The sequence below is a fragment of the Eschrichtius robustus genome, chromosome 9 (genome assembly GCF_028021215.1).
Source record: "Eschrichtius robustus isolate mEscRob2 chromosome 9, mEscRob2.pri, whole genome shotgun sequence".
Lineage (NCBI taxonomy): Eukaryota > Metazoa > Chordata > Mammalia > Artiodactyla > Eschrichtiidae > Eschrichtius > Eschrichtius robustus.
The window spans coordinates 70,075,056-70,100,574 of record NC_090832.1 but is presented as its reverse complement, the minus strand read 5'-3'; the positions used below and the strand labels follow the sequence as shown (position 1 = coordinate 70,100,574).

Genomic DNA, 25,519 nt, shown 5'->3' with positions numbered 1-25,519 from the left:
TGAAAAGAAAACTGCCATGGACAGTTTATAAATATAAATGTTAGTGATAAATTTCTCAGTATGATATTGTATATATTCCTTCACATATTTTACTATTTTTATTTAATCATTTTCTCATGTATAGTATTGCCTCTTCACTTAAAATATAAGCTTTATGAAAAGAACGATCATATCTTTCTATATCTACCTACCTATTTATCTATCAACCAGTCATTACTCAATAGAAACTTAAAGGTTTTTAAGATAAATTTTTACAGAATCTAATGACTTCCTAGTAACAATAACAATGTTTTCACACTTACATTTTATATTAAATGATTTGAAGTTTTTCATGGACTCTTTCCTGTCATGCTGCTCGTGACAAAAAGTAAATACCAACGCCTTCCCAGACCTTACCTCTATGTTTCTACGTAAGTGGAAATACTGTTCTTTAGTATTGACCTTCCGTGAACTGTTGCTAAACTCACCTCCTTGAAGATGTCCTTTGTGCTGCTGTGTAAGGTAAACTAACGACCACCTTCCACTTATTTAGTAACCACTTCTGCATTTTTTTCCCTTAAAGGTGGTAGCCACTGACTTTAGGGAAATTTTTTCCAGCTACAGTACTTAAAGTTGCTAGGTTGTTTCCAAATTCCGTTGGCCTTCTATCACTCTGTTTCTGTTTGAAAAGCCTAGTATGACTTTTTGTTTTCAGATGTAAAATCTTCAGTGTAGGCCATTGAAAATTAGCTGAATAATGCAAATTCACCTATTTTTTAAATAGACACCTGTTAATTTGGGTTTCTCATTCAACAGTACATAATGTGTTGTTACTCTTCGTTAATGTGCATCAATATGGATGAAAAAGAAATCTAATAACAAGAATTGCCAAAGCCTACGTCTTCTTCAGTGGCTTCTGTTGGGAGAAAAGCGTTTGTATAGATGATATTTTTTAATAGAATTTTTTAAAATTAGGAATTGAATGAAGGATGATGGACATCTGTGATTCTGAAGATATAGTATGAATAGCTTCTTTTGTTGTTGTTACTGTTGTATAAGTTTATTTAAAATTTTGGTTGATATCTGACCTAAAAAAATCTAGCTACTAGTATAGCTTTCATAGGTACTGTGTTTTGGTATCATTCGTTGCCTCATTATTTATGCTTGATGTTTATGAAGAGGGACGACTAACCAGGAATATGTCCTGCCTCCCTTTTCTCTTTCAGCTACTTCTTACAACTCAATTTCCATTTAAACTAAGTGAAAAAGTGTTGCAGGTTCTGACCAACATCTTTTTGTATCATGATTTCTCAATCCAAAACTTTATAAAAGGACTTCAGGTAAGAAGACACTAATGGGTTTGAAAATTCACAAGCTGATTCTAAATAATTTGCATGTTATTTCAGACTGACTTTTTAGTGTGGTAATTGGGCATTTTAAATGGCAAAATCTGAATAAATAAGTTCAAGTTATATTATTCTAGATTCTATGATTCCTTTGTTACCTTGCAGCAAAATGTAGAGAATACGTTAATTAGAACATCAAAAATGGAAAAAGACCTCTCCATTCCAGTGATTCTTAACCATTTGGGGGTGAGGAGGAAGGGACCTTTATTTTTGAGAATCTGATGAATGCTAATGGGCTTTCTACCTAGGAAATGCTATATATAAGGGGTCAGCAAACTTTTTCTCTAAAGGGCTAGATATTAAATATTTTTGGCTTTGCATGCTACATGTGGTCTCTGTTGAATGTCTTGTTATTTTTTTAAAATAACCCTCTATAAAGGTATAAAAATAATTTGTAGTTCCTGGGCCATACAAAAATAGGCTATGGGCTCTAGTTTGCTGTGCCCTGCACATATGTGTGTGTGTTCATTTATATTTATTCCTATATATTGTGAATGAATTTTCGCTAAAGTTTCATAAATTTCAAGAAGAAAATTCATAAACTTAGCTTCATAACACCTAATCTAAAAAAGGACTCCATTCTCCAGTTGTTTCAAAGTTGATAGTATTTCCTTCTTTCGGCAACAACCTAAAATACCTTAGCAAAGTATAGTCGTGAACACATGCCGGTTTTCAGGTTCATGAAAACCTATGTATTAGTAACCTTCAGTACAAAAGTGCAATATGATAATACCTCATGTTTGTGTAGTGCCTTGAAGATTATAAATTATTTCTCATACGTGTTCTTCCTCTACATTAAAAACTATAGTATTTTATTACATAAGAGTATTAGCTCTTATGGCTAATATGTGTCGTTTTTTTCAACTTAGACTTTTTAAAAAGAGTATTTTAAAGCAAGAAAATATTATTTACCTTAGCAATATGTGAAATTAAATGAAATTGAGATGTAACTTGCTAATTTATTTCTCATTCATTTCATTTTACTCATTTTATTTGCTCATGAGTGTTTATCACGGGTCTACTGTAAGTCAAGCACTAAGCTGAGCCCTGGAGATACAGAGGACAAAGAAATCTCTGTCTTCAAATTGCTTATTTAGTGAAGCAGGCAGAAGAGTAGAATGGCAGTTACAGTTCTGAGTAGTCAGTGCTGTTAAAGAAACATGCCCGGGGTTCCATAGGAGAACAGAAGTGTATCCTAAGGAACAGGAGCTAGCTGGGTCAAAATTGGAAAGGCCACAGTAGAGGGAGAGAGCTCTGTTAGAGGGCTACTGCAGTTACCTAGATAAGATACAACAAGGGCGAAACAGGTAGTGATAGTGGGACTAGGGAGAAGGAAACAGATTTGAAGATGAGATAGAATCTTGGTACTCGGTGGATGATAGGGTGTGTAAGAGAGGAGCATCTTACAGACACACAGGTTCTAGCTTGGCAGATAGTTTGGAGGTTGGTACCCTTTATTAAGTGTACATGTTAAAATAAAGAGCCAGTTTGTCAGAAAAGGATGAGTTTCTTTTTATGTATGGTAAATTTAGGGCATGTGGGATATAAAGATTTGGTACCCAGGAGAAAGATCTGGACTAGAAATATTTAGGATTTATCATTAAAAGGTGGTGGTTGAAGCTGTGTAATGAGGATGAAGTCACCTAGAGGAGTGAGGAAAGGACCAAGAGTAGAGCCCTAAGGCAAGCTGACTGTATGAGTGAGCAATAGAAAAGGAGACTAAAAACAATAAGGAAAACCAACAGAAGGGAGAGATCACTGAAGTTAAGGGAAAAGAAAATATAAACTGTAGGCTCAAATACCATTGAGAAAGTCAGTGAAGAAAAGCATATTAACCAGATTACTTAATCTTTCTGTTTCTCAGTTTTCTCATCTGTAAAATGAAGGGATCTGATTAGATGACTTTATAGGTTCCTGATAATTTTTTTATGCTAGGCATTTTACTAAGTATTAACATTGCTTCATTAATATGTATTATTCTCAGTTTTGCACTTGGAGAAACAGGCTTAGGTTAAGTAGCTTGGCCAAGGTCACACAGCTAATGAGTGGCAGAGTCTTTAGACCCCATTTGTCTAGTTTTCCTAATCATCAGTGGGAAATATGTGTAAGTTTTTACTTCTGTAGAAGATGCAGTAGGGCATATAATCATTCGGTATATGTTTTGAGTCCTTCCCTTATTAGGTGGATGTGTTAACCAACTTGTTAATTGACCCAAATATTGGGAACACACTTGGACCAAATAGTTAGGTATTACTGGGTTCTTGTCCTATCTATAGCTCTACTGTAACTCATGTGACTTAGTCCCATTCCTCCTCCCCAGCAAGTCAGTTATCGTGTTTGGTTTTTACTTTCCTCATGTTTAAAAAGTAGTGTTAACGTTGGAATAAATATTATCACATTAATATAATTGGAAATATATAAGTAAGAAATAAGATCATGTTGATATGTGCAAAAATACTTTAGCACTTGGCATGAACAGTTGCTTTCTATTTTGTACTTGTTTCTAAGTTAGGCTGGCCCTTTGCCTTATAGCCTTATTTTGGAGGATGGACTATTTTGGACTGTTTTGGAGGATTTCCTCTTGCCTTGGATATCTGGTCTTCAGCTCTACAGGTTCAGAAATTCATTATCAGTTTACCCAGGAAGGATCAAGCTCAAATACCTTAAGACTGATATATAAGCTAGCATATTAATTTATTAATTTGTGATGCGGAATGCTGTTTTCCAGGGACCAGGATGTGTTTTGTCCACTATCTAGGGAACTGTCTCTTTGGTACAAGGTATCTGGAAAAACCAAACTGGTCATGAGAAGCTTGCTTAGATTCAGAGCTTTTAACATGTGGATAGTCTTGTAAAATATATCTTATAAGTTATGGTAGGATCTGGAAAATCAATCACCCTTGTACTGCAGAGACCACAGCATTCTAGACTGGAATACATGTATCTACCAGATACTGTACCATCTTTTCCTCCATGAAATAAAACTGAATTTAAAAAGATACATTTTCTTTGGACGTCCCTCTTTTTTCATATTGTTTTTTATGAGTAGGCAAAATTTCTGCTATTGTAGCATTTTTATTTATTTAGCAGACCAGTTTTTACACTGATTCTAGATTGGTATTTTCTTATGAGTATTTGAGCATCCGTTAGGCTATTAGGTCACACCGCAGTCACATCCCCACGACATTTACTGTTACTGTAAGTGAGTTGCTCCTGCAGATAGCTAAGTTATTTATATTAGTTTCTTTTAGTTTCTACTTAAGACATTACAATTTTCTGACCTTGTTGACAAAATTGGAGTCTTAAAATATTCAAAGTATATAGCCATTTGTGCATTATTTGCATTGCTATTGTGACATTATTAAATATATTAGTGCCATAAATATTTTTGCTGTTTAAAAAAAAACCTTAAAATTGAGCAAACATAGGGCAAAAGAGTTACTGTCAAAATACAGCAAATATATTTAATTTTAACATTTCTTTCAGCTTTCTCTATTAGAACATTTCTATTCCCAGCCCCTCAGTGTTCTGTGCTGTAATCTCCCAGAAGCCAAGAGAAGAATAAATTTTTTATCAGATAATCAATGTGAAAACATCCGACGTCTTCCATCGTTTAGGAGGTAAAAAGAGAAGTACATATTTAACACACCTTATAAAAGAGTTTGGGGCAAAATAAGGGATCTCAGACCCAGTTATTTTTGAAGTGGGTAGAGGGAAAAATAACTTCTTTGTTTAGAGCAAAATAGAACACTTTTGTTTTTAATTGAGATATTTCTTTGTTGGATCTGAACACTTGGCATAAAGAAAAATATTTTTACAAGGGGACATAATTTGCAGGTTCTCCAGAGTTACGTTTTATAAATAACATTTCCTATTTCTGGAGTTTATGGCTTTTGTTTATTATTAGACCCCTAGACTGTGAAATGCAGCTGATTTAAGGAGTTAAAAGTTACCGTAAACCATGACTGTCATCTTGAACTTACGTTTGAGAAGAAATAAAAGAATGTGGCCACCAATCTACGTAGTTCTTTTTTTCCATATACTATTCAAATATTTAGAATTCTAATTTTCTCTTTTTGTGTATGGGATGGTAAAAATTTTAGGTACGTGGAAAAGCAAGCTTCAGAAAAGCAAGTTGCACTGTTGACCAATGAGAGATTTTTGAAGGTAGGAATATGGATATATTCGTTTCAGTGTTATTCTCTTTTTTTTCTTCATGGAAAAGAACACGCACATAAAATTTATTGAGTTAATTTTATTTAAAAAAATTTGTACATCCTAATATGCTTTGCACAATGAAGTATTGGATCTTGATAATTGTATAGGAATGTGACTATTAAAGGTGACACAAAACTTCAGTTCTAAAAGGAAGACTTTTTTTTTAATCAAGTAATAAAACTGGAACATGATTTTTCTCCTGTGGTCTGTTTTGAAAACACTTGCAGATTTCAGCTTTCTTTCCACACAGCAGTTTTGGAATCTGTAGGCGGTCTCATTTTAGTGTTCTTGTAAAGGCTGTCATAAATAAAAACACATAGAAGCCATGCAGCTTGGAGACCCACTGCTAAGTGGGTATTGATTTGATTTGAAAAAAATGTCATTACATATTGATAATATAGTGCCAGGAAAGAAGTAATGAGCTTAGAAAATGATGAGTTAGCCATACAACATAGGGAATATCAAAAGAGGGAGTTTTTTTTTTTTTTTCTAAAATAAATAATACTTGGACATGATACATGATTCAAAAGGCAAAGTTAATATACAGTGAAAAGACTCCGTTCCACCTTTGTTCTCCAACTACCCACTTACCCTGCCTGGATTCAGCCAGTGTTACTAGTTTCTTACGTATTATTCTAGAGATATTCTCCACATATACAAGTAATTATATATATTTTGGGGATTTACTCCTCTGTCTTACAGAAGGTAAGTATATATACTATTCTGTACATTGTTTTGTTTTGCACTTAATCTTGGAAATCATTTTATATCAGTACTAAAGAGTGGCATTGTATTATTATTTTTTTAGATTACCTTTTTTTGTTGTGGTATAGTTGATATACAATATTGTATAAGTTTCAGGTGTACACCATACAGTGATTCACAATTTTTAAAGGCTATACTCCGTTTATAGTTATTATAAAATATTGGCCGTATTCCCTGTGTTGTACAATATATCCTTGTAGCTTATCTATTTTATACATAGTAGTTTGTACCTCTTAATCCCCTACCCCTGTCCTGCCCCTACCCCCTACCCTTACCCTACTGGTAACCGTATCTGTGAGTCTGTTTCTTTTTTGTTATATTCACGAGTTTGTTTTATTTTTTAGATTCTACATGTAAGTGATATCATACAGTATTTGTCTTTGTCAGACATATTTCACTCAGCATAATACCCACCAAGTCGATCCATGTTGTTGCAAATGGTAAAATTTCATTCTTTCTTATGGCTGAGTAGTATTCCCACTGTATATATATTCACCACATCTTCTTTATCCAGTCATCTGTTGATGGACACTTAGGTGCCAATATATTGGCAATTGTAAATAATGCTGCTATGAACATTGGGTGCATGTATCTTTTCAAGTTAGTGTTTTTGGGTTTTTCCGATATATATCCAGGAGTGGAATTGCTGGGTCATCTGGTAGTTCTATTTTTAGTTTTTTGAGAACCCTCCATACTGCTTTCCACAGTGGCTGAACCAATTTACATTCCCACCAACAGTGTACGAGAGGGTTAGCTTTTCTCCACATCCTTGCCAACATTTGTTATTTGTGTTCTTTTTGATGATAGACGTTCTGATAGGTGTGAGGTGATATCTCATTGTGGTTTTGATTTTCATTTTCTGGATGATTAGCAATGTTGAGCGTCTTTGCATGTACCTGTTGGCTACCTGCATTTCCTCTTTGGAAAAATGTCTATTCAGTTCTGCCCATTTTTTAAGTTGTTTGTTTTTTGAAGTTGAGTTATGTGAGCTGTTTATATATGCTGGATATTAATCCCTTATCAATAATACAATTTGCAAATATTTACTCCCATTCAGTAAGTTGTCTTTTTATTTTGTTGATGGTTTCCTTTGCTGTGCAAAAGATTTTAAGTTTAATTAGGTCCCATTTGTTTATTTTTGCTTTTGTTTCCTTTGCCTTAGGAGACAGATCCAAACAAATATTGCTGTGAATTGTCAGCGTGTTCTGCCTACGTTTTCTTCTAGGCGTTTTATGGGTTTCAGTCTTACATTTAGGTCTTTAATCCATTTTGAGTTTATTTTTGTATGTGGTGTTATAGAATGTTCTAATTTTATTCTTTTACATGTAGTTGTAAGAGTGGCATCATATTTTATTGAATGAATTTACCTTCATTTATTTAACAAGTCCCTTACAATTAGAATGCATAATGTCACACTTATTTTCATACTCTTTATAACTTTTTAAGGAAAAAGTTATTAGAAAATTGTAATTAAGATGAGATTGAAGTTAAGCCCTAGTGCTCTGTGGGTTTTACTGATACAAACTATTTTCAAATTTTGAATAAAAGAGTATTAGTTCCTAGTGGGCATGTGTTCTATATAGGTAAATACTAATTTACCTCCTTTTTTTTCTTTTTAATAAATTTATTTATTTTTGGCTGCGTTGGGTCTTCATTGCTGCACGCAATGAATTATGACATACATAATTACAGTGGGGAATGGCTTTTTTTAAACGTTATTTCTGAGGCAGAATCCACACTGAGCCATAATAGGTAATCACTTCTAGATTGGGTTTAATAATCATTTTAATAATCTTTGTAATCTTTTCAGAGCAGTATAGGAAGTCTTCAAACCCTAATATAGGTTATTTCAGTAGAGAAGAAACTTAAGAACCAGTGGGAAAGGATGTGTACATGTTTATTGAGTTTTTCAAGATTAGGTAGATTAGCTCTGTGCTGAGTCAGCTAGTTGCCAAGTGCATTTCCTGCTAGAACTTTCTGTCAAGAGTATTTTCAGAAGCCAGGAATAGATTTTTTTAAAAATTATTTTATTTATTTATTTTTGGCTGTGTTGGGTCTTCATTGCTGCGCAGGCTTTCTCTAGTTGCGGTGAGCGGGGGCTACTCTTCGTTGGGTGCATGGGCTTCTCATTGCGGTGGCTTCTCTTGTCACAGAGCGTGGGCTCTAGGCGCGCGGGCTTCAGTAGTTGTGGTGCGCGGGCTTCAGTAGTTGTGGCACGCGGGCTCTAGAGCGCAGGCTCAGTAGTTGTGGCGCACGGGCTTAGTTGCTCCGTGTCGTGTGGGATCTTCTTGGAACAGGGCTCGAACTCGTGTCCCCTGCATTGGCAGGCGGATTCTTAACCACTGTGCCACCAGGGAAGTCCTAAGGAGTAGATTTTTAAAGAGTACCTTTAACCGTTGAGATAACAAAGGGAGAGAATATCTAGGCTGGTCTGTTACAGAAATAGCCTGACATTTAGCTTTGCTTTTCAGTAACTTTTTGTGTATTTTCTAAGCATTAATTTATACTGTGCTTGTACTTGTTGCACTTATCAGCCCTGTTTGTTATTATCTTTGCTGTATCCATTTTGGGATCGCATATTTAATCATCTAGAGGCATATTTTCTTGAGACTTACATAGTAAGAAATATGAAGGAGCACAAAGATTTGTACCCTTAACCTGAAAAAGTCGTCTGCAGGCTACCTGGTAAATTCAAAAGATAGAAGATATCTGTGAAAAAAATTAATCAGTATGTCTGTTGATTTTTCTGGTTTAGAGCAAAAGTATCTTTGACTATTTTATTCTTATAATGCTTTTCTTTTTCTCTTTTTATAGTTTTGTTTTAAAATACATGATAATTTTATGTGTATTTTTCTACAATAAAAAAAAATTTAAAAAACTCCATATGATAATCAATAATATGGTACTGCATGACACAGGGGAAGATCCTGATCTTGACCTCAGAAATCTTGCGTTTGAACTCTAGCTGCTCATCAGTGATGTGTACTTAAGGAAATCACTTACCCTATTTAAGCCTCAATTTCCTTAGCTCTGAAATTGGATGATAATTTCTTAGTATGATTTCCTCATAGGATTAGTGATAATCAAAGTCTGTTCAGCAAGTGAGAGTGAGTTAAAAACAAATAGAACAATAAAACTTATAAATGTAAATCATATTGTTACTATATATTTTTCACTGATAAAAATTAAGATCAATATAAATATACTGTTTTATATATTCTATAACATACATACTATATATAATACTCTGTTATACAGTCATATAGATTATATAGTTATATAGACTTACCTACTGTTAGAATTGATCATTTTGTGCCCATTTTCTACATTCAGATTTCTAAGACATAGACCTCATAGTGTTATTGAGAGAAATTTATACTCTTTATACCAAGATTGTTTCTGCCCTAAAAGTCTGGTTTGCTTTCTACTCTGATAAACTAAATGAGTGATTCTCAGACCTTAGCATACATCAGAATCACTGGGAGGACTTGTTAAAACAGAGATATCTGGGCTCCATCCCCAGAGTTTCTGATTTTGTAGTCCTGTGCTGGGCCCTAGGAATTTGCATTTCTAGCAAGGTCCCAGATAATGCTGATGCTGCTGGTCTGGTGACCGTTCTTTAAGAACCACTGAATTAGACTGACTCCCTAGAAGGAAACATTATTTATTTGTTTCCCTTACCCTGTTTTCTTAAGTGTAGAAGTAAGCTACTAAATTCCAACCTAAACAAATGATTCATCTCAATTATCTTCTGACTGGAATCAAGATGTTAAAAAAAAAAAACCAAAAAAGACAAAAAAAAACTTCAACTCCCTTAAAATTACGGACCCTTAGTTTCATAGATACTGCTTCAAAATTGTGTACCAGCTTTGTATTTCGTAAACTTAAGGAATGAATTTTTTAAATGTACTTGTAAGTTTAAAAATTTAGCTAACCCAATCATGTACATTTGTAGAAGATTCACTGAGAAGTTCAAACTAAGACGGGACCTTAGAATCTTTACTCTTTCATCATACAGCTGATGAAAGAGTAAAGATTCTGTGCATTTTCTCATTTCTGAGTAGTCTGTCCTTGAACAGTTGTACAGTGCAGCTGGGTACAATGGCCAGAACATGTACTCTGATAATCAACAATCAAGTTCTTCTAAGTTTAAGCAGAATAAGCTTGCTCAAGCTCCCATTAATTCAAACTTCTGATAACTCAGTAGCTTTCAAAGCCTGTAATAGAAGTTTAACCAAATAATCTTTAAAGTTCCTTTTGGCTCTAGAATGCTAAGATTGTATTTACTTGTTCATTAAACAGATTAATAATATTTTTTTCTGACTGCTTAAATCATTTAGATTCCTCATTAACATTTCATTTTAGTGCGTAAGTTTAATTGAAATTAAATTTGGTAAAATATTATGGTAAACAGCTGTAGGTTTTAAGTGAAATAGGAATAGTGACTAGATATATTTTTACCATGTTTTTGCCCCATAGTATTGCTTTAGTAATCAAGCTTTCTTTTTTTTTAACTTAAATCTTTAATTTATGAAACTACATTTCATGAGAAATTGAGCTGTCAAAAGTGCCTTAAACAGGACTTTCAAATTCACCATAATTACAGAGATACAATTTTTACTCTTGGCTTGTGCCTGAAATTTTGTTTCAAGTCAGGTATTAAGGAGAGCTTTGAAGAAGATTTTGGCGTCATATCACATTTGCGTAACTGTTATCATTATCCTATAATCAAAAAACCCCTAGTTCTTGAAATACTGGAAAGATTTTTTTTTTTGGCTGTGCCAGGTCTTAGTTGCAGCATGCGGGACCTTTTAGTTGTGGCATGTGGGATCTAGTTCCCTGACCAGGGGTGAACCTGGGCCCCCTGCATTGGGAGCGTGGAGTCTTAACCACTGGGCCACCAGGCAAGTCCCTGGAAAGATTTTTAATAGTGAAAAATTCTCTTCCCTTCCATGAGCAAATGTTTTGGGTGGGGGGGAGAATAGTAACAGCTTTTCCCAATTAGTGGTTTTTATGCATTGTCCGAATACCATATCTAAGATTAGGCCCATTTTAATCTTGTGCTCTCTACACCGACCACATTCTATATTACTAGTAGTGATTTGCTATTCATGTTGGTCCTGTCTTGCCAAGAAATTACATTATCCTCAGTATATTTAATGAGTGACTAATTCCAAGTACTTCATCTAAGAAAATCAATTTATGTATTTTTATTCAAATCTTACTTAAAACTATGTGGCATGTTCTCAGCCCTTAAAGGGTTAAACTTCATGGTATGTAGAAAACTTAGATTCAGTCTCTTGCAGGTGACAGTTGAAGTTTTATTATTCTGACTTTTAATGTTTCATGCCACTATGCCTATGTGCCCAACTAGATTTTAACTCCATTGAGAATGGGAAGTAAGAGAACGTCTTAGAGTTGTAGTATATTACTATTATGAAGATAATCTGATTCAGCATGCTGATTTTACAAGTGAGGAACTGCAGCCAAGAGAAAGGAAGTGAAATATCTGAAATCACAGAGCAAGTTAGTGGTAGGGCAAGGACTTCTGGTCACCATTTAGTTATGCTTATCATGAGCTTGTTGCAGACCTGCCTTTCACCTTTGCCCATGCCTCTTCTTTCTGTTTCTTTTGGCAGAACCAAAGGGCAGAAGGAAGGGGGAAATCTATTAGAAAGAATAATAAAAGGAAAAGAGAAGGAAAAAAGAAAACCACTGCAAACAAACTACCAAACGTGATCAAACAAGCTAGGCATTATTAGCCTGGTAGTGTCTGAGGAATTGACACTTTAAATCCAAACCCTTCATCACGTGCTTCTGATGTAAATGCCGGGGTAGGAGTAAGGAGGACAAAAGCCTGAGACAGATGAGAGGACTGGCACTCACGCCACTCAAGAGCTGGGAGAAAATGGTGGTTTGCTGTTCTCTAGGTAGCTGCCATGTGATCGGGGAAACACTGTCAGCCAAAATTTCTCTCTAATGAGAAAAATAACACTTAGTTCTGTCAAGATGATAAATAAGAAAATGCTGTGTTCTTGGACAGCTGATGCGTTTTCATCCAAAAATTCAATGTTTGTTTTACCAGCTTTTAATGATCTGAAAGGAATAAATTGCAGAAATTTAGTCACTTTTACATACTTTCGTGTAATCTTCTTGAGATCACTCTTCACCCCATGCATACAATTCTAGACACGAAAGTGATAAATACTGTGGAAATAAGAAGAAAAATAAATGCAGAAACTAAGCCTCATGGCAAATGTAATTCTACTCAAGTTTTCTTTACCTATATATATATTTAAGTTTTACACAGTCATTGCCTTCTCCAAAAAAAAGTAACTAGATCAGTAATGATAGAGGCCTTGTCATATAAGTAAACAATACATGAATGATTTTTGAATGAATGACAGAATTGATGTGATTGGAGATGGCTGATTTAAAAGGGTGTATTACACGTTGACTGGCAACTGACAGCTTGCTATAAATGTGATTTTTTAGGTCCATAGTGGTTTTTGTTTTTAATCTGAGGCAACATTTACAAATTGAGATATTTTACGTCATAAATTCAGACTTTTGTCTTCTTTTGAAAAATTATTTAAGTCTGGCCCACACCCAGCAAGACAAAAGCGGTTGCTTTTATTTAAGAGAGAGACTGTGTTGGCCTCCATTCATTCATGCACTTCCTCATTCAACAAGTATTTTTTGAGTGACTGCAGTATGCCAGGTATTAATCTAGTAAAGGACTGAACAAAACAGTCAAAACCCTCTGCCTTCGTGGAGCTTATCTGTTACCAAGATGAGTAGGTAAAATATCTATGTTAGTGACAATTGCTAAGGTGAAAACAGTTAAAGAAAGGGAATATGGACGGTGTGCATGGGGAGTGGGATTGAAATTTTAAATAAGAGCCTCACCAAGAAGGTGACTTTTTAATAAAGAGGAAGTTGTAGAGCTTGCCGTGCAGGAATCTGTAGGAAGAGAGTTCCAAGCAGAGCAACAGTAAGTGGAAAAGACCTGAGGTTGGAGCATGTCTGGAGCGTTTGAGGACGAGCAAGGAGGTTGTTTCTGCTCTGTTTTTCTTTTTTCTTTTTAATTTATTTATTTTTATTTTTTTTAAATTTATGGCTGTGTTGGGTCTTCGTTTCTGTGCGAGGGCTTGCTCTAGTTGTGGCAAGCGGGGGCCACTCTTCATCGCGGTGCGCGGGCCTCTCACTATCGCGGCCTCTCTCGTTGCGGAGCACAGGCTCCAGACGCGCAGGCTCAGTCGTTGTGGCTCACGGGCCTAGTTGCTCCGCGGCATGTGGGATCTTCCCAGACCAGGGCTCGAACCTGTGTCCCCTGCAATGGCAGGCAGATTCTCAACCACTGCGCCACCAGGGAAGCCCTGCTCTGTTTTTCTTACAGCACACTGTTCCTATATCTGTTTCAAAGATCAGTAGAGACCAAGAGGGCTTCATGTTTCAAGAACAGAAGAAAACATATCTCTTTGGGAAATAATAAATATTTCTAGACAGTGTATCTCTGTTGAAAAGGACCATCCTAAACACAATTATGAAATAAAACAGTGGCAGCTATGACTAGGGTACAGAAAGGATGCCGAGGAAAAGTTTAATGCATGGAAAACAGGAGTACTGTTTGAACAGGCTTTGCTTTTGCATGAGCATAGTGTGATGCTGCTGTAATGTGTTTATTAAGTGGGAAATTTTCTCATACATCAAAACCAGACTTAAGTTTATGAAAAAGTGTTCCTAAAGTGCATTAGGATTGTTGCCCTGCATAGATAAAGGCATTTGCAGATAGGTATCTCAGTAAGACAAAGAACTTAGAGAACAGGTTACGTGAAAAAGTTAAATTAGTCATTTGTGATGTTTTCTGCTGCAGCTGATAAGCACACAGATATAAATAACAGTGGAATCTTTCTTATATGGAGATTAGGTTCTAAAGTCAGCACATAAAGCAAAGATTTGGGATGGTCAAAATTACTCTTGAAAATCTCTTAGAAAGATATCACAGATCTTCTCTCAGTTAAGTCCCATGTAGCCGGTTTTATTTCCAATGTTGGAACCAGAACCCCATTTCCTCACATGAAATAGTCTGCCATGTTATAGGAACAAAACCAAACAAAATGTTTTTTAAATGCTAGCATTCCACTTAGCACGGGGATGTGATCCACAGTGGGAAGTGTGAAGAGACCAAGACCATCTGGGAGAAAACATGTTCGTATCCCTCCTCTCACACTTATTCCAGGGCATATAGTTCCTTGAGCGTGTAACATTGCCCATACCATGTCAAGTATTTCTTTTCTCTCCACATACAAGTAAATTCAGTGAAGATGGCATTCATTTCTACTGTATCACCTAGTTATATGTATTTACAGTTACTCCACAAAGCAAAAGTAATAGGTAGTGCATGAAGCAGCAAGAAGTATGATTATTATTCAATAATAGATTCCTTTTTCTCCAGAATATTGCCCCTGTTTAAAAGCTGTTTAATCACACATCAAGGCAAACAGTTAGTGGCTTTATGCAGTCTCTGTCATAGCTTACAGTGAAAGTAGAATTAACGTATACCTTGCCAGTGGTGGTTAAAATACCCTTTGTTATGATAGGAGACCTAGATTTTTGTAATTCCAACTAACTCAGATACTGGTGGGAAAACATTTTGATACTAAAAGCTTTTCTTTCACTTGCCCTATGCTTTCAGGTAATGGTCCATAGATCGCTGACCAAGGAATTGATTTCTGAGTTAGAGTTTAGGAAAATATATCAGATTTGTTGGTTTATATATGTTGGATTTGCTTGAATTTATTGATATCTGAGGTATTATTTTCTGCATGGTTGACCACTGAAAATAATGGGTATCTGCAAGATATTACTGAAAAAAAAGACAGCTCAGTAGTTAAAGTCCTTTATTTGACTTCTCATTGGAGAAAAAAATTTGAAGACCATGCCACAGATCATAATCCTCTTAAGAAAATGTTACAGAAATAAGCAGTGATAAAAGTATTTGAGGACTGAAAAATGCTTGACAGGATGTAGTGTTTTAAAATCATTTCTAAACCATTTCAGAAGGTTCTAGAAAACATAATCACTTCCAACCACCCCCCGCCCCCAAGAAAAACCTTTTGAAACTGATTTGTGAGCTCAGTCATCCCATAGGTTTCTTAAGACACTATCTCCCATATCATCCTTGTTGGATTCTAAATTATAAAGCTTGTTGGCTTCACATTCCTCTTTTTCACTTTTTTTTCCCCTTAGTTGGTAAAGTGACTAAACCAGTATTGGAGATTCCCAGCAAAAAACAGGGGTTTACACCTGCAGTATTTCTTCTACAGTCTCTCCTTCTTCCCTTTCAAACACAACTTTACCAGGACTTTTAAGAAAAGCATACATACATCTTAAGCGGAACCTCAGCAACCGTTAATTACATTGGTAGTGGGCGCTCTGGTGATCTCCTCACCCTTCTGATGCCAGTGAGGTAGAGGGTGATGGGCATACCTACCTTGCTGTGGTACACACCAGGTGACTAGCATGGGCAGGCATCCAGCGGGCGCTCTTTTGCACACTTGTATTTTGGGGAGCCAAGTTATTGTGGCAGTGCTGTAGATAGGAGGAAATTAAATTACAATATTAATTTCGGTGTGTGTGAAATATTGCCAGACTTGACACTAAATACAAAATATCCAGCCTTTATCCTAGATTTTGTGTGCATTAAAAATTCTCAGAATTAAGGTTAATTTGTAATTCTGAACCTTTTCTCATCAGTTTTCTGGAAATTTTATATATATATATATATATACCCATGAATTAGATTTTAGTATTTTATTCTTTTAATTGCTGGCTTACATATTTGTAATGTATTCTATGATTTTTTTTTTTTTTTAGGAGGAAACACAGTCATTACTAGAAAACCTGCATGTTTACCATACAAATTACTTCCTGGTTTTGAGATGTCTTCATCAGTTCACCTCTTCTCTTCCCAAGTACCCACTGGGTCGACAGGTAACCAGAACTTAACTCATTTGGAATCTACGAAGTAGGAATATTAGTGGTTTTTTGCTTTGAGTTTGGTAGCATTCAGGCATCAGAATTTGAAATGGATCCAAATCTTGCAGTGAGTATGCAATCTAAATCCATTCCAGCTGTACACTTTACTCGTCATTGAAACAGTATTTTTTGTCTGATGGCCACAACTAGCAACAGCCACATGAATCCAAGTGGTGTTGCTTTCTCTCCAATGTACATGTGCTAAGGCATTTAAACTTTTTTTCTTTAACATTTCTTTGTCACTTATACTGAGAGAGCTGATCCTCTGCTTTAGTGAAACGGAAAAAGGAATCTGTTTGAGACCATTTAATGGTTAACCTTGCATTACACCCAGAGCTAAAGGGAGGCAGTTTAAGAATTTGCTCCTTGCAAAATTATGCTCTGCTGGCCTTCGTGTCATAGCATAAACCTGTGAACCACCTGTCAAGTGAATGCAATGGAAGAATTCTGTATTCCTAAATCTTTGCATCCTTAACTCAGAGGTTTAGAGATATAGAATTAAATATAAATACGTAAGAATGACTTGTTTATAAGACATTTTCTGCCATTAAACCTTTTTAGTAATCACATCATCATTTTGATAATTTTCTTATTGCAAAGTGACCGGTGATATCAGCCAATCCCAATATGGTCTCATTTTGCTTTCATGTGAATGGTGTTTTGTGTAAATGCCTGATCCATGTGATATATGCCAAGTCTGTTGTCATCTACAGAAAGTGGCTGTTCTTAATAACATTATTTTTTTTGACTTGACCATTTATGATTTTTCCAAACGTAGCGTGCACACTTAGGAGATCACTTTTGATTCCTCACAAGTGTGCTCTTCACTTCCAGATCAGAGAGCTGTACTGCACGTGTTTAGAAAAGAACATACTGGATTCAGAGGAGTATGCATCGGCTTTGCAGCTGCTGAGGTAGTTTGTTTTTTTTTTTCCTTTTTTGTCTGCTCTAAGCCTGCCAATAAGTAACACCTGCCTCCAGAACTCTGCCTGCCAAGGAGTTTCGTAAGTAGCCATGTTGTAGCTAATATTTGTATATGTCTTGAATTTATGTTTGTAGCTTACAGTGTTTTTAATGTAGCAACCATCCATTTCTTTGCTGGTTTTACCTTGTTTTTGAACTTCTGACGTTTTAAGTAAAATGAGTGTTTATTCAGTGACATATTGACACGACACAGGGAGAACTTAGGTATGGATCATTCCCATCCAGCCAGCTTGCTGTCATGGTAGGGAAGGTGGTCATGGAAAGCAAGCTCACGTGGCCCTGACCTGGTTGGGCAGAGGAGCAGCATTACTGGGTGAAGTGCATCCTGCGAAGGAGGCCATGGCTGACCTTGATGAGGAGCAGCTACCAGTGGGCAGTGGCCCCGATGCCTTCTCCCGCCTGAGCTGGCTCTAGCCACGTTCATTTAATGTTGGCTAAGTCATAAATTATTTGTCTAATACTGTATGAATAAATAAGATATCTTGGTGTTATCAGATATCAAAGATCACTTATTTTCCCTGACAGGTTTACCTTTTAAAGTTATAATTATTTGTTTTCCTTGGCTTTACTTCTTATATGTATGGTGACTTCTTAGTCTTTCATAAAAAGAATGACCACTTGGATAGTGAGAAAAGGGAAATCCAGTGGAGTTAAGTTTCTGAACACAGTCTTATAATTTTCTTCAGTGGATATCAATGGCTTATATGAAAATATCATAAAGAAGTCTGAGAACTGAATATTGATTAAGTCTTGGCTTCCCCTGGGCCCACAAGAAAAGAACAGATGGGCACAGTAGGAGGAAAATTCACATTAAAAGCACTTTGAGTCCGGAGACTTAATAATACAAATGTTAGTAATCTAGCAGGTGCAGCTTAAGATAGGAAACTAATTTTATGCTATCTGGAAAAATAACTCCTCGTGGAAACTAGATTGCCACTGAAAAGCTATGTTTTATTTCATTTTTTTAAATGCCAATAACAGATTTCTATGTATTTATATACTTCAACTAGAATGTTTCTGAGACTGCTTTTGTTTTCTATTCAAGTCAACATACTTATCTCAAACACCCAGTTGATTCTTGCTGGGTTTCCTCTTTAACCTTCGTGATTAGTAATTGCCTTCCTTTTCCAGTTGGGTATTTCCAAATTTGTAGATTTCTTTGTCAGGGAGGGACTTGTTCTTCTCCTTCTGCATCTCCCTGGCACTGGCAATCTTGGGGTTCAAGTCAGGGGTCAAGAATGCCAGTTCCAAATTAGGGTAAGGAAATGTGAGCAATAATAGTAACGGTATGCACTGTTGAACAGTAGTAACCAGGGTTTATGAAGGCATGCTGTGTGCCACGCTGTGTTGGGCACTTTCAGTGTGCATTTTCCTGAGTAGTACTGAGTCTAATACTCAGTGCACATTTGTGGCAGACACTGTTAGCCACACTTTACAGCTGAGGAACCTGAAGCATAGATAGGGTTTAAGTGATTTGCCTGAGATCTCATAGTTGTTGATGGAACTAGGATTCTAATCCAGGTCTGACTTCAAAGCTGTCATACTTTCCACTGTACTTTGCTAAGCTCTAAAATAGGGATGTGGGGATCTGAGTAAAGCAGAAACAATGAACAGAAAGCAAAGTTTCAGTCATTTTGCTAAGCTGAGGTCAGAAACATAGGAATATTAAAAACACTAAGGATCAAATATACAATAGCTGCTACAGCAAGGGCAGGCAAGAGTCTGGGAACTACAGGAGAGAAAGGAATCTGGCAACCTCCAAACTGGAATTCTTCTTTTCCCCTTTGTACAGATTAGATGTGGAGAAAAAGTCAGGGACACTCATCAGTTTAGGCATTCTAAGTAGGAAACATCTGAATTTAGGAAACCAGACATTCTTGTCATCTGTCGTCAAATAATTGAAGTCATAAGAGAAAATAAGGTTAAAATGATCACTGAATGTTACTTTGGAAAGAAAAACTAAGGTACTGTTAGAAACGTAGTCTAGTAACATTTCTAATTTGAACTTTTTGTTAAGTACTTCAATAGCAATATTTCTCTTGAAGAATCCATTTTATCTGGAAACTGACATGTTTAAATAACCATAGATCTACTTGTTGAAATATTTTTTGACCATTAAAAAGTACTTAATTCCTATCATTTGTGTGGAACCACAAAAGACCCTGAAGAACCAAAACAGTTTTGAGGAAGAACACAGGTGGAGGCATCATGCTTCCTGATTTCAGACTACATTACAGAGCTATAGTAATCAAAACAGTATGATATTGGCATGAAAACAGACACACAGATGACTGGAACAGAATAGAGGACCCAGAAGTAAACCCATGTTTACATGGGCAATTAATTTATGGCACAGGAGCCAAGAATATACAGTGGGGAAAGGACAGTCTTCAATAAATGGTGTTGGGAAAACTGGACCACTATATTCCACCATACATAAAAATCAACTCAAAATGGATTAAAGACTTGAACACAGAGTTGAAATCATAAAACTAGAAGAAAACATAAGTGGTAAGCTCCTTGACATTGGTCTTGGCAGTGGTTTTTTGGCTTTGACACCAAAAGCAAAGGCAAAAAAGCAAAAGTAAACAAGTGGGACTACATCAAACTAAAAAGCTTCTGCACAGTTAAGGAAACCATCAACAAAATGAAAAGGCATCCTACAGAATGGGAGAAAATATTTGTAAATCATATATCTGATGAGGGGTTAATATCTAAATTATATAGAGAACTCATGCAACACAATAGAAAAAAAAATCTGATGAAAAAATGAGCAGAGGATATGAATAGACATTTCTCCAAAGAGGACATACAGATGGCCAACAGGTACATGAAAAGGTGCTAAACATCATTTATCATCAAGGAAATGCAAATCAAAACCACAATAAGATATTGCCTGTTAGAATGGCTATCATCAAAAAGACAAGAAATAACAAGTGTTGGATTTCCCTGGTGGCGCAGTGGTTAAGAATCTGCCTGCCAATGCAGGGGACACGGGTTCAAGCCCTGGTCCGGGAAGATCCCACATGCCACGGAGCAACTAAGCCCGTGCACCACAGCTACTGAGCCTGCGCTCTAGGGTGTGCGAGCCACAGCTACTGAGCCCACGTGCCGCAACCACTGAAGCCCGCGTGCCTAGAGCCCAAGCTCCGAAACGAGAAGCTACTGCAGTGAAAAGCCCGTGCACCACAACGAAGAGAAGCCCTCGCTCGCCACAACTAGAGAAAGCCCGTGCGCAGCAACGAAGACCCAACAACGAAGACCCAACGCAGGCAAAAATAAATAAATAAATAAATTTATTTAAAACAAACAAAAAAACAAGTGTTGATGAGGGTGTGGAGAAAAGGGAACCCTTGTACCCAGTTGGTCAGAATGTAAATTGGTGCAGCCACTATGGAAGACAGTGTGGAGGTTCCTCAAAAAATTAAAAATAGAGCTACTTTATGACCCGGCAATCCCACTTCTGGGTATTTATCAGAAGGAAACGAAAGCACTAACTCAAAAGGATATCTGTACCCCTGTGTTTATTACAACATTGTTTACAATAGCCAACACATGGAATCAACCTAAGTGTCCATCAGTGGGTGAATGGATAAGGAAGATGTGTGTGTGTGTGTGTGTGTATGTGTGTGTGTATTATTCAGAAATAAAAAGAAGGAAATCCTGCCATAACACCGAACTCATAGACACAGAGGACAGATTGGTGGTTGCCAGAGGTGGGGGGGTTGCAAAATTGGTGGTGGTCAAAAGGTACAGACTTCCAGTTGTAAAATAAAGAAACCCTGGGAATGTAATGTACAGCAGGGTGACTATAGTCAATAATATTGTATCGTGTATTTGAGAGTTGCTAAGAAAGTAGATCTTAAAAGTTCTCATCGAAAGAAAAAAAAATTGTAACTACATGAGTTGACAGGTGTTAACTAGACTTATTGTGGAGATCATTTCACAAAATATACATATATTGAATTGTATACCAGTAACTAATGTGTTATATGTCAATTATATCTCAATTAAGAAATACTTACAAGGAACTTGTAATAATGTTGAAAAATGTCAAGTATTCATGAGTGGAAAAAGACCTATAGAATTTTATATCACAGTTATTTTAAAATGTAGGCAGCAGACACTGATGTGTGGAGAGCATGCATTTTTTTTTTTTTAACTTTTTTTTTTTTTTGGCTGCGTCAGGTCTTCATTGCGGCATGCGGGCTCTTTCTGTTGCGGCATGTGGGCTTCTCTCTAGCTGTGGTGTGCGGGTTTTCTCTCTCTACTTGTGGCGCATGGGTTCCAGGGTACTTGGGCTCTGTAGTTGTGGCGTGTGGGTTCCAGAGCGTGTGGGCTTTGTAGTTTGCCTCACGCAGGCTCTCTAGTTGAGGCACGTGGGCTCAGTTGCACCATGGCATGAGAGCATGCATTTATAATATGTCATAATCTGACATGAGTACAATGGTTCTGCATGTCTTCCATAACCTTTCCTCTCTCAGTCAACTCTTGGAGCATGAAGACCACATTCTTTTACAGGATATGAGTTGGTTAATTTTCACTCAACTGTGTGTCTTTAAGTAAGGGTATGTTTAAGTTAAAACACCATTTGGGAACAGAAAGTGGTAAAAATTATGCTAACTGAGCATTGAGCTGGGTGAGTGGCTTTTCCTGGTCAGGTATGAAAGACATTAAGAGGAAAAATTTACCTTTCTATTGGAGAAAATTTCTAGACAGCCACCTCAAAATCCAACACTAGACAAAGAGTTTTTAAAATTCGAAAAAACATGCTTCAGTAATAAGGTTTTATGGGTTGACATAAATCATAAAGTCCTCAACTTATAGGCCCATGAGAGCTCAGCTGGACTGAAGCACACTGCCCTCTGCCAGCAGTACCAGTGGAGCGCCACAGCAATGGTTCTTAGATTGGGGGTAATGAAAAGTCTGCCCCTCTTCTTAGGAGAACTTACTGTGCCCCCCACCCTGTCAACTGAAAATCCCTCATCTAGAGTTATCCCATTGTTTTTCCCCAATAAGGAAACCAAAGCCAGAACCGTTGAGTGACTTTTCTGCAGTTGGCAGAGCTGGAATTTAAATCCGAATCTTCAAAGTTCAGTCAGTTTTTCAGCCCTATTCCAATTATTCGAGAGGTAGTATAATATAAAAAGAAATTTATATGGGTTTGTGGCCAGTAGTCCATGATGAGAGCGTACCCAAAATTTTAAAATGGGGCAGCAGAGCAAGCTTCTGTGGCCTCACACCCCCTCCCCTCTGGACACTAGTCATCTTGGCACAGTGTGCAGGCATGTACATGAAAGGAGCCACAGTGTCTAGTCTGCTTATCCCAAGTGCAACCTTATGAGCTTGCCATAGAAACACATTTGTGAATTGAAGTTGAGTGATAGCTGAGGGAATTTACTTTAGGCTGAAAGAGATTATTCTAATTTCTGAATAAGGCTTTTGAGTTAAACAGTAATATATTAGCAGGTCAGCTCAGCTTTCATTGAGTTAAAAAAACATGACTCAAGTAATAATATTAACATTTGATCACTTTAGCTTAGTTCAAAGAAGCTAGAGATTTAGAGTCTAAATAATGCATTGTTTCCTGACTTCGCAGATCAAATTTTGATGATATTTGAAGGTCTTGTTATGAAAAATGACGCAGCTCCACAGTATATGAGGTGCTTCCTAAATAGCAATAATCTAACTTTTGATGATCAAGATTTATCCATGCGGAAGCTATATGAGACTGCACCACTAAAATATGATTTCTTTTAGAACACGGATTGCTAATCCTGAATTTGCATCATATCAGGCCCTCCACAATTTTTTGTGTGCTGGTGGTAAAATCAAACAGCTGAATTGTTGAAGCTCATTTTAAAGCAGAAGATGCTGAGTGGCACTGTTTTTGGAGTAATGGTTTTCAGACTTTAGTGTACATAAGAATCAGTTGAGGTATTAAACGTGTAGATTTCTACCCTCCCCCCAAAGATTCTGAATCTGACTGCTGGGCACTTGGGTGTGGTGGTCAGCAGGAATCTGCATTTAAGAAGCACTTCAGCACATTTGGACAGGTGGTCCAGGGACCACACTTTGAGAAACGCTGTTGTAGACAATAAAGGGGAATAAAAATGGAGTACAAAAAATTGAGGGAAAAAAATGAAGCCATCAAAGAAAAAGAAACTGATGGCTTTAGGCAGTTGATCTCAAATTAGTTCCAAAACTAGACTAAGGTATTCCACTGCTAATAGTGAACAATGGTTTTTATCTCAATAAACAGAAACAAGATCTGCATTTGTATTTTGTTTTTCTTTATTAAAAACTTAGTGTGTACTGCCACTTTTCTGCTAGTAAAATGAACAGGTAGCTAAGAAATATTAATTTAAAAAAATCAGAAATTGCTGATCAAACTGAGTTTGACAACTTTATTTCTTCTGAACTCAGGGTTGTACTTTTGTAGTACATCAGTAAAATAGGTATATATTTTATGTTGCTAAAGTTGTCTCTAACCATATGGTAGAGTTAACTTGATTCATTTTGACATACTGAAAGGAACATGGTGTTCCACAAAGGGCCCCGTGACTTCCAGGTGCTCCCCTACATGAGCCAATTTGAAAATAGAGAAATTATTCTTCACATTAGGTCATGAAATTATTTTTCAGTGCATGGCCATTGCCTTGTTCATCCATTAAAAAAATGTTTTTTTAATACTTGGTACGTGGAGTCACTGACTGATGACAAAGATGACACAGTGTGGGTCCTTACCCACACTGAATTTTGGCCAAGTGGGAGATTAAGGTGGATAAGTAGACAGGCAGGTAGAATACAGAGTAATAAGTGCTGTGCTGGGTGAGGTCTAGGGCACTAAGGAACTAATAGACTGGACAGTTAACCTCTGTTTGGGAGGTCGAGCAGTTTCTTGGAGGAAGTGGCGTCTAATATGAAATATCAAGGTTAAAAGGAATTATGCATATTTTTGGTTTCTGTTTCACTTGTTAGGATCATATGTGATTACTTTGTTGTATTGTCTTGGAAGAAGACAACCTCTGTGAATGTTTCTTTTGTAAGCCTTTTTGTTTTGCTTTCTTCTAGTCTTTATTGATATATTTGCAGGTTTGAGTCTTTGAATATTTGAATATTTTTTGAAGCTGTTTTATACTGGTAGTATCTGTTTAGAACTTGAGAACTCATTATTCGGAAGATCTTTGCATTAGCCGTGGATTGGCCAGTTTCTCCTTCTAGCCCGTTCTCAATCAGGCGTTTATATAATCAGTACTTAACCAGAAATTGTTGCCTTTCTGCAGGATGAAGCAGAACACGCATTGCCCTGCAGGAATGATTGCTTTTAAATGGTTGCTAAATGATTCTCTTTCTGTCTTAGTTAAGGAAACTTTTTTAAAAAATAACAACCTATAAAGCTTTCAACACATGAAGTATCACAGTCTGTTTTGAACCATTTATGCAAAAGTGATATAATCACTTAATCAAGTTGGTTGAAGATAAATAGCTTTTTCAGCATTAATGAGACGTGTCTTAGATGCGTTTGTTTTTCCTTTCTCTTTAAAGTAGTCCAGTGTGCTGGCTTTCAAACTTTTAGACTTTGATACAGTTTGTTCTCTGTATCTGCAGGTTCCACATCCATGGATTCAACCAACCATAGATTGAAAATATTAAAAAAAAAAAAAAAAAATTCCAAGAAGTTCTAAAAAGCAGGAAAAAAAGCGTGTGAATTTGCTACGCACTGGCAACTATTTACATAGTATTTATATTGTATTTGCAATTATGTGCATAGCATTTACACTGTATTAGATATTATAAGTAATCTAGAGATGATTTAAAGTATCTGGGAGGATATGCGTAGGTTATGTGCAAATATTATGCCATTTAATATAAGGGACTTGAGCATCCTCGGATATTTGTATCTTCAGGGGTCCTGGAACCGATCCCGCATAGATACCGAGGGACAACTGTATTTACTTTTCAATTTTATTCTGCTTCTTTTAAAGTAAATGCTAGATGGAATCCACCAAAATTTGAAAGCATTGTCACACTATCTCCAGTTTCTCTCCTCTCATTCTCTCTTTAGCTGATTTGGTTTTTCCACTCTAGCAGTATACTTCGATCAAGGTCACCAGTGACCCTCA

The 25,519-nt window shown here is 36.5% G+C and overlaps 1 protein-coding gene across 5 annotated transcripts in view; it reads left to right on the top strand.

Moving 5' to 3' along the window:
- ORC3 (origin recognition complex subunit 3) overlaps positions 1–25,519 on the top strand; it is a 60,726-nt gene that overhangs the window by 16,361 nt on the left and 18,846 nt on the right. For all 5 annotated transcript variants that reach the window (XM_068551484.1, XM_068551483.1, XM_068551485.1 and 2 more), the window contains 5 exons: positions 1,206–1,319; positions 4,872–5,005; positions 5,489–5,552; positions 16,248–16,364; positions 17,244–17,323. In XM_068551484.1, coding sequence (XP_068407585.1) covers positions 1,206–1,319; positions 4,872–5,005; positions 5,489–5,552; positions 16,248–16,364; positions 17,244–17,323 — 509 coding nt within the window. The remainder of the gene's footprint in view (positions 1–1,205; positions 1,320–4,871; positions 5,006–5,488; positions 5,553–16,247; positions 16,365–17,243; positions 17,324–25,519) is intronic.